This window comes from Lates calcarifer, linkage group LG10, assembly GCF_001640805.2.
Source record: "Lates calcarifer isolate ASB-BC8 linkage group LG10, TLL_Latcal_v3, whole genome shotgun sequence".
NCBI lineage: Eukaryota > Metazoa > Chordata > Actinopteri > Centropomidae > Lates > Lates calcarifer.
This window is the reverse complement of record NC_066842.1, coordinates 24,374,550-24,388,375: the sequence shown is the minus strand read 5'-3', so window position 1 is coordinate 24,388,375 and position 13,826 is coordinate 24,374,550. Positions and strand designations below refer to the sequence as shown.

General features: G+C 39.8%; 1 protein-coding gene across 1 annotated transcript in view; it reads left to right on the top strand.

The window, feature by feature from the left end:
- Positions 1–11,816, top strand: part of LOC108902326 (polypeptide N-acetylgalactosaminyltransferase 18) — a 146,101-nt gene extending 134,285 nt beyond the window's left edge. Inside the window, exon 11 of the mRNA XM_018704171.2 lies at positions 8,298–11,816. Within this exon, the coding sequence (XP_018559687.1) occupies positions 8,298–8,444 (147 nt within the window). The 3' untranslated portion in view covers positions 8,445–11,816. The remainder of the gene's footprint in view (positions 1–8,297) is intronic.
- Positions 11,817–13,826: the final 2,010 nt, after the last annotated feature.

The following is a 13,826-nucleotide window of genomic DNA, read 5'->3' as shown; positions in this document are numbered from 1 at the left end:
TTTGGGTCCTGTGGGTTGCAGGATGGGGCCTCCATGGATCTGACTTGTTCTGGATCACCCCACAGATGCTGGGTCAAATTGGGATCTGGGGAGTCTGAAGGCCAGGTCAACACCTTGAACAAACCTGAGCAGTTTTTGTGGTGTGGCGGCAGCATTATCCTGCTGGGGGAGGCCCCTGACATTGGGGAGAGGCAGGGTACACACTGTACAGATCACCAGTCCATCACACGGCCAACATATATCGACAAACAACCAGTCACATTCACGTTCACTCGATGTTATTAGACTGCGGGAGGAAGCTGGAGTACCTGGAGAGAACCCACGCAGACACAGGAAGAACATGCAAACTCCACACAGAAAAACCTGGACGAATCGGGGCTTGAACCCAGAACAACAAGAGACAACAGCGCTAACCACTGCACTGTGCTACCCAAAATAATTGTAATTTAAAGAGAAAAATATATGTTTTAAAAAAGTCTTCAAATGTCATATACAATAGTAACCAGCTTTAAATGACAGACATATAAATATATTCTGATTTGCATTTTTAAAAATTGAAAACCATGATAACTTAACAGAGTTGGACAAAGTTGGTAAAGTTAGCATAAATGTCTGTTGAAACTCAGTATAAATCCTTTGTAAAACATACATTACCAGTCAAACCATGGTTAATTTTTTATACTGCAAAAAATATCACATACAAAATAGTAACCACTGAATCCAAGCACATTATTTAACAGAGCACAAAAAACATAAGGGAAACAGATTTAGATCAAGAATCATTCTACCCAAATATTTTCATTAATTTTCATTCTTAGAAATGTTTTAAAACATAGATTTTTTTACAGTGCAGCCTTATGATATTTTCCAAATAATATCATCCAATTTCTTCAGTACAATGATGAGGTGAAAAAAATACTACTATCTGCAGTCTACTTTATGCTAATCAGCATACTAGAGGCCAGCGTGCACATCAGCTGCAGTCAGATCATTCAACACACACCAGTGCATGCATTGTTATAAAATGTGCTTCACCACATGAAGAACTATTTTAATGCTAACTGTCAAGCATATTTTCATCAACCTATTATTGGCCTTGACGAGGGTACGCTAATGCAGATTAGCCCTTACACTGAAATAACGGTTATAATTTCCCTAACTGAATTAAGAAGATTATTTAAATTTTAATTTAATGCCAAAGCAATTCTATGTATGACTGCAATTGCAGCAGAAATACAGAGACTGTGCCCAGAGGACTGCTGACATTGTTAGCCTACAGTGGGAAGGTGATGGTTTGCTAACCAGACATCAATGTTACCTAGCCAACTAACTGCAGTTATCCCAACACTAAATCAATTATGTGGATCAATAAAGAAAAAAAAATCTGATTAAGGTCAAAAACAGCACAAATTCTTACAGACATTTCTTATTGGTTTACTAAGCACAGATATCTGTGGTTAGTAAATACTGGTGTTTATGCATTTATGATCTTTAGCATTGTGGATGTGGATGTGGAGGAGTGTTAAGGAGGGCAGGTCGGAGAGTCAACACACAGTTTCAGGGTTTTTAAAGTCATAGGTCCCTGTATAGAAATACACAGATGGAGATGAGGTACAGACAAAGCAGAGGGAGGCAGGAAGAAGAAACAAACAGGTTGATAAATAGTAGACAATGATAAAAGAGAAAAGATGAGCTAGAGAATGGCAGGTTGAGAGAATAAGACGATGGGGTGGAAAGAGAAAGGGCACTTTCAGAGCGAGGCAGTGTTGGAGAGAAGTGAAGCGAGCATGAGGAGAAACGGAGGGAGACAATGTTTCATGTGAAGTGGGCAGTCAGTATTTGTGAATTATTAATAAGTAGATCTTTTACAATATTGAACTGACATTGACCCTGAGGGAACAGACATCAATAGAAAGAAAGATAGAGAGGTCGAGTGAAAGAAGGAAAGAGAAAAAGGAAAAATTTTGCCTCACAAAAATCTGCCCAAGTGCAGGTCGTATTTTCTTCTATAGCAAGTAGAGTTTTGTAATAAAGATGGATTTTCTTACATCAGCTCTTTATTTTGTCAGTCTGCTTTTATTTGTACCTTTATGTGTGCTCCTTACCTTTAGGTAGCCCAATAAAGTTTTATTTTGTAAATGCTGAACATATTGCCACTGTTCATTAGATTGACTATAGAATATAAGAGAAAAGTCAAAGTGTATCACCAGCAGCAGGCCAACTCATAGTGCTTCCTAAGCAACAATGCTATGCTTGCTGATCCGATCAAAGTGTACTGTATATATCCAAACTGAGAAGAGAACTGTAGCACTGAAAAGAACTACTGACTGTGCACCTCACCCTGACGAGGGAAACTGGGACCACCTTCTGGAGCCAGACCTGGGAGGGGAGCTCGCGGATGAGCATCTGGTGGATGAGTCTGTAGCCATGGGACCCAGTCAGACTCAGTCTGAAGAAGCTACAAGGAGCCTGCTATATGGATCCTGCAGGGATGGGCACTGGGGTCAGGTGCCTTGCAGGTGGGACCCAGGTGCACTGACGCCTGGCAGGGAAGGAACCTGAGCTGGTGCGGGAGGTGGAGTGCCAAGTTGATTTAGTTGGGCACACTTCCAAATATGGCGCAGGTTCTGGAACCAAACTCCTGGAGAGCAGCTGGACTCTGTCCTTTTCCGGAGTTGCCCAGCGTGAGAGGCAGTGTGAGGATACTCACAAGCCCCCGGCTGTATTGGAGTTCTGCGTGGTGAACAAGAGGGTCACCTCTGTGCCAGTCACTGGAGTGTTACTCAGAGCACCTTGTCTTCTTAGAGTCTCTGGGCAGTACCCTGGAAAGGGTTCTGCCTGGGGAGTCTGCACCTGTATTTCGGTATCAGATATACATTTAATCAGCATTGTGGTAAATATAACAAAAATGTGATTGTGACATGCCTTGTCATATTGTAATATAAACTTATGTCAGCAAAGAGGTGCTTATTAACATTTAACTTTTACCGGTTGCTAAATGTTAAAGTAGTTGTTCACCAACTAGTCACTAACTATGTCATCAGGTAGCAGTACAGTGGGTTTACCCAACCTTTTCCACTGAAAAAGGCTGCCTGCTATGAGCGAAAACAAGGTTAATGAGAATCCTCACTAAAAAATGAATATCTTAACCTATTTCATAAGCAAGTTGTTGCTTCACTTCTGTTGTTGGCTCAACGATAAAAGTGCTAGCATGTGGGTGTAGTTTTGTCAGTGGTGAAGGTAACCACCAATCGACCTCCAATTTGAACTATTCGCTAATGTTTTTTGTTCTCATGTTCTCTCATCACTAAGTAAAAGAATGATGTACAGTCCTGGAAGACAAATGGCACAGAAAACACCAGACACACACAAAACACATAGATACAGGGAATCTATGATACCTCTGTTAGCAAGGAGCAGATGTGCTTCTCTGCTTCTTCACTTGCATAGAAATAAAATTGGTGTATTTCATCACAAATATTTTATCTTGTTTGGCTGATATACAAATTGCTTCGCACAAGCACTTCATGCTTGGCACTCCAGTGTCTTAAGTTCTTTGTCTTCACGAAGTGCTTTTACTCACCACATCCTTTGAGGTGAATGATGTGATTATTGAGCATCTGGCTGACAGACTGCGTGGCTTGCCAGCCAACTGGCTGACTGGTTGTCTGATGGCTTTCTGACCGACTGGCTGGCTGACCGACTGATTAACTAGTGTTCCGGCCTTAATAGCAGGGAATCAATAGAGCGGTCCAACTCTGCACTCTGCAGAATGACTGCTCACTGCTGAACTGAGGACAAGGTGCTGGCCAAATGCCAAATATCTGTCTGTGTGTGTATATGTGTGCATACACAGATATGTATATGTGTAAAGGATTGTTGGAATGAGTGCTTTTACTCAGCTTCAGTACATTAAGTCTGAGCTGTAATCCTCAGGAAAACAAAGAAGCTCAGACTTTTTTAACAGACTGAACCCAGACTTTTTAGTACACTTGTAGGAGGTCACACACTTAGAGAAAGCCAAGTCATTGGTTTTTACTGTAGGATGGAGGAAGTATCATTGTGATTGCTTCAGCTGATCTTTAGTCTACCTCTGCTATACAGTAAAAGCCATTACTGTAGTCCACTATGAGTACTTCCTCTTGCCATTAACAGGCTGCTGCAGCAATCAGTGTAAAAGTTAAAGATTCAGTTCAATTCAATTCCATTTTATTTATATAGCAATGAAACCCAGTGCTGTAAAACATCTATTCTAACATCAAAGCTAAGGATTAGTACAGTGCAGTAAAGAGGTTATAGAGGCAATGGCCTTAAACTAATATTTGGTTCTTTAGCTGCATAAAGCCCCACTGTGTTCACCAACTCGGTGCTAACATTGTGTGGGGCAGGTAGTATACAGTGGGTTTTTAGAACTTTTTAGAACACTGAAAATAACTGGATGAAAACAGTGCTGATGAGTGAATCAAAACAGAAAAGTTGCTGGCCCTATCATGAAAATAATGAGTTAAACGGCCCCATAGAGCTGAAGGGAACTGTAGAGTTGAGTTAGTTCAGTGATCAGGGTTTCCTGCAGCAGAGACATGCTTCCTCTGATAAATTAATGACCACCTCAAATTAATACAACTTTATGAAATAAAACATTAGAGGTCTTCAGGGATGTGTATTCATTTGTGATGCTCAAAGGGTATTATGATTCCATTTATTATCTGGTTGGTAATGGTCTTCCATGAAGGCACAGTGTATTCTGGTGCCTTTGAGCCTTTGACAGTTCCACTTCTCTGACAAAGCTAAGAGGAAACATATCGTCAGAAATCATTTAAATCACCAAAGCAGTTATTTGTTTCTGTTGTTTGCTGTCACATCACCATTTAGGTACAACAAATCCACCGTTGTTTTCCACTTTTCTACTACTACTACTTAATGTTTCAAGTCACATTACCGTCACTTTTTATAAGGTTATAACTATAATCTTAAACCAGATGAAGGATTTTTGTCATCAGACATCTGGATCTTCAGCTATCAGAGAAACAAGCTGAGCAAACTGCCCGTCTCAATGTCCTGTGTCCGCATCGCTGAGAAACACTGATTTTTATATGACACTGCTTTATTCAGTGTTTCTACCATTCTTTTCTGTTTGGAATGTGCATGTTCTCCCTGTGCCTGTGAGGGTGCTCTCCGGGTACTCCGGCTTCTGGCTAATTGGTGCCATAGGTTTGAAAGTAAGTAGGAATGGTTGTTTGTCTATACACATTGGCCCTGCGATGGACTGGTTATCTGTCTGGGGTGTACCCCATGCTCTTGCCTAATGTCAGCTGGGATTAGCTCCAACCCCCCATGAACCTCAAAGTGTGTGTGTTACACTCTAAACAGACCTACATGCAAGTTGTCTTTAAAATGAAATACTCATCTGTGGAATAGTTCAGTGATCAGGGTTTCCTGCAGCAGAGACATGCTTCCTCTGATAAATTAATGACCACCTCAAATTAATACAACTTTATGAAATAAAACATTAGAGGTCTTCAGTGTGTGTGTGTGTGTGTGTGTGTGTGTGTGTGTGTGTGTGTGTTACACCTATTTTAGGAACACTTATACATTAGGTGCTCCTATAAAGTGCTTGGTGAGTGCATGTGATGTATGTGTGAGTGCACACTTTGTTCCATCAAGTGATCACACCTACACATGCCAACCAGCCAATGTGTGGACAAACAGCTCTGTGCAGAGGCAGCTGTGCACACAGACAAGCAACCTGAGAGAATTAATATATTTTCAGGGAGCTGAAAGCCTCAAGGAGAACGTGACTATGTTATTGTTGTACAGTTTGTTTTTTTTATTATTCTATTGGATGCATAGTCAACCATTCTCACACAAGAATGCAGAATTAGCAGTGAGATTCAGTGTGTTTAGAAACACTAAAACACTGTGGTACATGCAGTTCTCCTCTCAGGCTCCTACTGATGGTCATTCCTGTGTGTGCAATGGACTTACATATATGAGATGGACCATGAGGTGGACCTGAACATAACTCCAAAGGCTCCGTATCTGCTGGACGTGTACATAAGCAACTGTTCTCTAATAAGTTTTCCACATCAACTTAAAGGGAAATAATATGTCAATGTTGTGTTTAAAGCTTGTGCCTGCTGCTCCCAAGTGGACAAGACTGTTATTTTACATTTAAGGAACAATAACCCATGTTGGTAGTAAACCTCTGCAAGTCAGCAACACTAGTTCTAGTCTGGTGGGAATTAGTTTCTCCAACCCTACAAAGGTGGTCTTTCAGATACTTTCTTACTATGAATTATATTATATTATGTACTATTCTTATCTGATCATGTAAAACAACAAATGTTAATGTAAAAGTACAAAACATAAAAATATATTTTTAATCCTACTATTTGCCATGTGTAAGTGGGGCACTTATTCACAAGTTGGACATAAACAATACTGCTGCAGTGTAGACTCTTGCTCTCTCCACTGTAATAAACTGCTTCTAATTTGTGATTACAGGCTATGAAATTCAAAGCACAAGGTCAAAAATAGACTTATGTATATCTAGTGGCTGGTAGGACACACACTGTAAATTTTTATTGTGTGGCTTGAACGATGTGTGGTTTAGATGTATTAATCTATTCCTAACGTAAGTTGATGTTTTTGTGTCTAGATTTTAAGTTGGATTTTTCTGGTTCCCAATATCTGAAATTATGTTTGTGTAGCCCTAGAAAGCTCAAGCTCAAAGTGGATCCAAATATGCTCAAGGCCAAACCTCTGTACCAGTTGTAGCACAAAATCTTTAACAGTCAGAGGAGAAACTTCTTACTCTTGTGGTTGACATGTTCCAGGAGATGACTGAGAAAAACACTTCTGATTCAGTTCGCGGTAGGAGGTTTCAGCATGCCCCTCGTGACAGACACACCACCATCACAGAGAAGCAGGCTATAAAGTCTGTAACAACTCAAGCCACAACACCATTTTGCACTGCATGTCCGAGAGACTGTGTTTTGCCTGCCTCGACCCTGGCCACGCGAGACTGAACTGCCCTGCTATTCACTTCTCTCAGTCCGAGTCTGAGGGAAACTAGCTGACCTGTATTAAGAGGGACATCAGGGGCCTTCTAGAAAGCCAAGCCAAAGTGTTTCCAGTATGTTGACCCTGACTCACACAAGGCTGAGGTTCTGCAGGGAGTTCATGATGGAGTAGGTCATCAATCTCAGTTCAGGAGCCTCAACTTGACAAGATATTGTCATTGTCAGCAATGCATCATCAGTAAGACAGTTGAGCCTGAGGGAAGAGATTGTAACATCAACAAGGCCACTAGAGCTGGTCTATACTGACTCCCCCTGGTGGATGAAGACTCAAAAAACAAGTCTGTCGATGTCGTAGTGATAGCACATCATTTCACAAGGATGGTTCAGATGTTTCCATGTAAAGACCAGACAGCTAAGCAGGTGGCAAATGTTCCTGTGCATCCTGTGTAGTTGGTGCTCATATTTAATAAACTTCAGAGGGGATGGGTGTAAGAAACTTAAATGTGCTTTATTCTTTATTATATCCAATTGGTATTTGTGAACATGTTATTTATCATGAATTATTAAGTTGAGTATTTGCGAATTTTATCTCAATGAGTGAATTTTTATTTACCATTATTTTCTATCATGTTTCTTGTGTAAATGACCATACTGCACTCAACCACTGCTGTACCTCCCAAAGGTATTTGTATTGGATACAAATTCAATATAATGAGTAGCCTCTCTAACATAATGGGAGTCCCGCTGTTGGTAACAACACCACAGGTTTTGATGTATAGTTCAGCATCAGATTTCTCATGTTGTTACGTCACCACAACAACACCAGATGTATGTGTCTTATGAGATTAGGCTGTATTGTGCTTAAACAATATTCGCCATAGTAACATTCTTTTATTCATTAATGTTTACTCACTCTCATCAGTCTGTACCATCAGAAACTATATGTAGTTACTCTATTACAGAGGAGGGGGCACTAAGAGTATTGAGAGTTGTTCTTTATAATATTGACTACAGAATTTTTCATTTACAATATCTCTGTAAATATGAGTGTTAATGCATTTTCTTGTGTTTAATTAGTCTTTAAATGCAGCTTGTTTTCCTTTCTTGATAGATGGCTATGGTATAATAATAATGCAATAATGCACTCAGGGGTATCTCAGCATGTGAAATTGGATTTGGCAGTGGAGACACAATACAGAGCGGTGCAGCATATCATGGTGCGCATTATTTGTCATTTGTCACTCACTTTCTCTCTGACTTCCTTTTTACATTTAGGGTGGCTCCATCCAGAACACAGAGTCTCAGCGCTGCCTGGAACTGGTGGAGAGCAAACAGTCTGAGTTCAGTTTCCAGCTGGTCATTCAGGACTGCACTGGTCAGAAATGGACCATCACTAACATAAGGACTGTCCTGCCACAATGAATACAGTGACATTGCTTGGCTACTGGAACACCTTTGTTATGATGGACTAATTTAGTAAGCAAAGAAGTTTAAATGAGGAATCCCCCTGCTTCAAACTGGATAACCAAACTGGCCCTGCTCCAAGATTGACAGTTAGAAATGGACAAACATGCTGAGCCAAGCAGTTAACGAAGAAAAAAAACAAGAATCACCACTGGTAAAAATGTGCTTCAATCAGACATGGAACATCAGTAACCTAATAATTATTTTATACCAATGACCTGAGAGAAGATACACTCACAGCTGGAACAAGGGCTCTTAAAACATCCCACTCTGCAGTCAAAATGCAGTCACTTGTTCCAGGAGACGGACTCATGAAATCATGAGAAGGCCTGTGATGTATTCTGGGTCCCAGTCAGTTTAAAATAGGGCCTGAACTTACTCAGTCTCATCGCACAATAACCATAACAAATTCAGTGAGCATGGTTTCAGTATGTTTGTGTGCAGAGGGAGTGACTGCTCACATTCCAGAAAAATCTAACAATTTTACAATATAAACTGTCATGCAAATTATATGGAGGAGACAGGTTTTGAGTTATTACTGTTACACATTTCTTGACCTCAGAGTGTCAGTAGGACAGATGCTATAGATTTCCTCAGGATCACAAAAAATGGAAAAAGTGTAATGGAGAGTAACTGCTGAGTTATTTAAACTTGTGATAGAAAATCTATTTGTCAGAGGTTTCAAAGTGTGCTTTGCAATTAATTAGATCACAAGCAGAGCCGTCGATCATGCTGGCAAGAGCCATATTTGTGGATTCAGAGACAGAGCAGGAGATTGACTGGAAAAGAAGATTTTAGACTTCCTCCTGCTCTTGTAACACCAGCACATAACACGACTCTGGCTCATGCAGCAATAATATAGCTTAAGCTAACGTGGGCAGAAGAGTGAAAATGGTGTGGAAACTGTTCATTTTGGATCAGGATTCTAATAATACTGAGATTACTGAGTCCAAATTCCCACATTTAGAACTCAACTTAAAGGTTCTGTATGGAGAAACCCTAAAATCCCTCTTATTATTGACACCTATGGCTGTAAAGTGAACTGCAGCCTGTGTCTTGCTGGCACACGCGCTCACACGTGCTCATAATCGCATTCTGCAAGTAGGCAGGTGTGAGCATCCATAATGTTCTTACAGACCCTTTCAGCCTCTTAACCAGTCCTCACTGTGTGTTTGCTGAGAGTGCACAAGTCACAGTCCAACCATGGCAATAACATTACAAACAAACAAGCAAAGCAAACATTAGCCAGGTAGCTGTAACTTACACTGTAGGCATCCAGTGTTGCTTTGTTAGCCGATGAAGTAATTATCAAATGGCAAGCTTGACAATTTACCAGCCAGGTCAGCCCCAGAGTTTGGATGACTTAGCAGACGTTATCCACAGTAGTTTGATACTGATTTGTCCACGTTAGCAATCAAGCTAATGTTAGAAAGCATTAGCCAGCTAAAACCACAGTATCACAATACATTTCACAGGCTTTGCAGTAATGTTAGCTCACCTGTCCAGTAGAAGAGCAAGCACATCCCCAAAGCTGAACAAAGGTCCCTCCATGAATCAAATGCCCTGTCAGTTTTGAACCCTAGTTTTCCCCTGACAGCAGACCAATTCACTTTTGGCCAAATGGCCTTCATGAGATAAGGTTTTCAGTTTTTTGTTCTTATATGGAGTTTGTGTTGGAGCATTCCTGGTGCTGGGGGGTCAGTCATTTCTTAACAGTGGGAGACTCCATGGTGGTTGCACAGAGGAGACTTTTATTGTGGAAAGACACTCAGGAGCAAGCATCCTGAAAACTTGATCTGAGTTCTTTACATACATTTAGTCTCTAGGATGTTGTAAGCAACAGAGAAAGTCAGGCAATGGCTCATTTTTATGTCATGTTACAAGCTTTACACACGCTGGCAATAAAAGGACAATTATTACATGTAAATTGTTTCACATTCTTTCATGCAGAACCTTTAACTAAGAAATTATGACTCAAACTCTGTTTTCTGGATATTTGACTACCTGTCTAAGCTTTGCTTGTTTGCGTAATAATGTTATTGGTGCACCCTCAGTATGCACACAGTTAGGTCTGGTAAAGAGACTGACAGGGTCAGTAATAACTTTATGGATGCTCATGCCTTCCTGCTTATGGAATGTGAGCAACAGGATGCAGGCTGCAGTTCACTTCACAGCCACAGGAGTCAGTAATAATCAGAGTCTTAGGATTTCTCCATACACAACCTTTAAAGAAGCCTGTGAATATTCTCATTCATCCAGTTAGTAGTTATCTCAAGGAAATTTAAATTGAACGCAACTGGACTTAGTTGTAGTCTAGGAAGACATTTCACCTCTCGTCCAAGAGGCTTCCTCAGTTCCTGCACACATCTGACCAGGCTGGGACTGGTTTAATTTAATTTAAATTTCCTTGAGATAACCTTCAAAGAAACCACCAAATTTTGGATTGTTTGTATTCATGTAACTGTTACATTTTCTGTAAACTTTATCCCCCAGAATGTTGTTTTAAAGCCATTTCTACACTGCCAGGTATGTAATAACAGTGGAGAGAACTGAATCCCTTTTATATAAATTCTTTTTGGCTTGGAAACAGTTACATTTATGTAGCCAAAAAATGTGAAGAATTAACCTTAAAAAAGAGAAATCTCCTAAATTCTCAGAAATATCACAGAGGATAGTCGTAGTGATTGCAATGCTAAGTCTCCATGTTGTCAAAGAGGCAAATTCAAATGAGAAGGGGAGTGATGTTAAGACTGCTGGTTCAGATATTATTTTCATGGAGATCTGTGATGATAAATAAGTAGTTAAAAGAAAAATCCATCGTAAAATTCTGTCAGTCCACCCAAGTGTTTTTTTTGCCAATTATGACCTCTTCTCACGTTAAGGTTGCTATGCATCATCACTCAACCCTGTATATTTAAAAGAATCAAACCTGCAGCTGTTTTTCCATAGTAGGTATAATAAAACAGACATAGAAGATGTACATTTAACAGTCTTTACAGTCTGTATACACCCACAGAGTCCTGAGAAGATGTTTAAGGAGGCAAAGTAACTTCAAAAGCTTGTCTGGGTGTTAAATGAATGTGCAGAAGCTTTAACAGAGAAAAAACTCAAGCTCAGATATTTACAGTTTGATTTTTTATTATTTGGTATTTGTCTTCTGTGTAAAGCATCTTTATGTATCCTGAAACCACTATATAAATAAAATGTATTATTATTTCAGAGGCTTCTATAAAGTCCTCCTTTTGAATGTTAAGAGCTAAGGCTGACCCCACCCATAACTTCAGTCAGAAATGCAGCTTTTTTTTTTTCTTCTTTTTTGCTTGAATCTGGAGGACATCTGTCCAAAACCCACTGTGCCCCATTCAATTTCACATGTTAGATTGTCTGTAATGGTCTAACTCATGTTTACAAAGATGTAAGGCTATGAAAAAGGCCATTACAGAGTTTAACAATGAGTCCAGGCACTGTCCCCACTGTTCATTGCTACATGTAGAATGTGCCAATCAACTGCACAAATTATGATGGAAAAAATTAAGTTGGCTATATAACGATATATCTCATCATCCAGAGAATCTGTTTCTTATGTAGTTTTGGTCATTCTATCTGTCGTTTTCATGTTAACTAACAATGGCATCTGCAGCATTGCTAAGCCACTTTTACTGGTTGGGTTGGGCCAAAACACCCCCCTCATAAATGCAACACGCAAACACTGTGAAACACACAGATGAATTGATGATGTGAGATGTGTTTGGAACAGGAAACACAGAAAAGAAATTACTAACCAAACTGTCTGTTAGACATTCTTGACAGTTTATAGTCTGACTTCCTGATTCAACTTTGACCTATCATACTTACTGTAGTTGTGAGGCCTCACACTTTTCACAGTGAATGTTTAAAGGTTCCCTGTGTACATTTTGACCTCCTTTGTAGCACATAAAATTATGTACATGCACGTGTGGACGCAGGTGACAGTATACAGTCCTGACAATGGTTTCAGACCATTACACTCATCTACAGATGGTGGCAAGATAAACAGCAATGCACTGGCAAAGGCAGAAAAGACAAAGACCAGTGAGCATGTATTGTATAAAATGTAAACAATGCTGGTTTCAAACTTAAAAGAAAAATCAGCTTTGCAAGTGTTTAATGAGATAGCAAATGCTTTCATCATATTTGTTAAACCTCAAGAATACAAGGCATTCTTTTGTAAATGTAACTTTTGTTTCTTTACAAGAAATCTCTACAGGTTGTCTTTAAGCTGTGTGTACTTTAAGTTTTACCCCCAAAAGTGGTTTAGGTAATCTGACTAAACTCTTGCTTTTATACAGTCACTCTGATCACCAGGTCACTAATGTTTTGTCCTCATTAGATTCTTAGACACCATATTCATGTTCTCAGATCTCAGCTCTTGTGAATGAAATGTTAACTGACAGAAACAGTGGCCAAACTTACAAATATAAAACCCAAGTTGTAATTAAAAGATTATCCTTTAAGCATCATAAGTTATTAACTCTGTGGTATCATGCTACTGTTGGCTATTTGAGTGCAGCTGCTTGGTGGTAAATGCCAAACTCTAACTTCTGACTTCATGATAATGTTGAGGATAGAACCAGTTTGGGAGTAGATTTCCAGTGACACTTGAATCCTCCATCATCTCATTTCAGGATGATGTACAAGTTAAGCCTGCAACCGTTCAGCTCTCTGTAGGACACATTGGCCCTGCCCGTACCTGGCATTTCCATGCATTTTAGGTGTTCCAATCAACCTCTTCGCTCTATGAGCAAAAAACATAATTTCTGTTTGCAAAAACCGAATGCTTTTTAACTGTCAGGAGGCAGCAATGCACTTTCCATGCCTGGTCTGTTGGAAGTTAAAAGCAGAAGAAATTTTCTAAACAATGTATCCTGGATGTATTTCTTGGCATGTTCTAGGCAAACTAAATCGCCCAATACAGTGGACAAACTTGTGATATATTTTTATGAGCTTTTGGACAAAGCCAGTTTACACGATTTGAGAACCAGTCAAATCAGTATGAGTGTGTACTTCAGTTGAACAAGAGGTCCAGGACATATTTACATACACAGTGCCACAAGAATGATGCCATATGCAGCTGAGAGTACCTCTGAATGTGATCTGAGCAATCAGATCACAATGTGTCCTCAGTGTGTCTTGGCTATATGCAAACCTGTACTTAGAGCTGTTCACTTGTGATTGGATCAGCTCGTGAAATGGATCCCACTTGTCATTGCATCCCTGCACAGCTGCAAGCTGCTTTTAAAAGGTATTCTGAGAAATGTAGCACATCATTAGCAAATTGTGCAGAATGAAAGTTCAAAATTA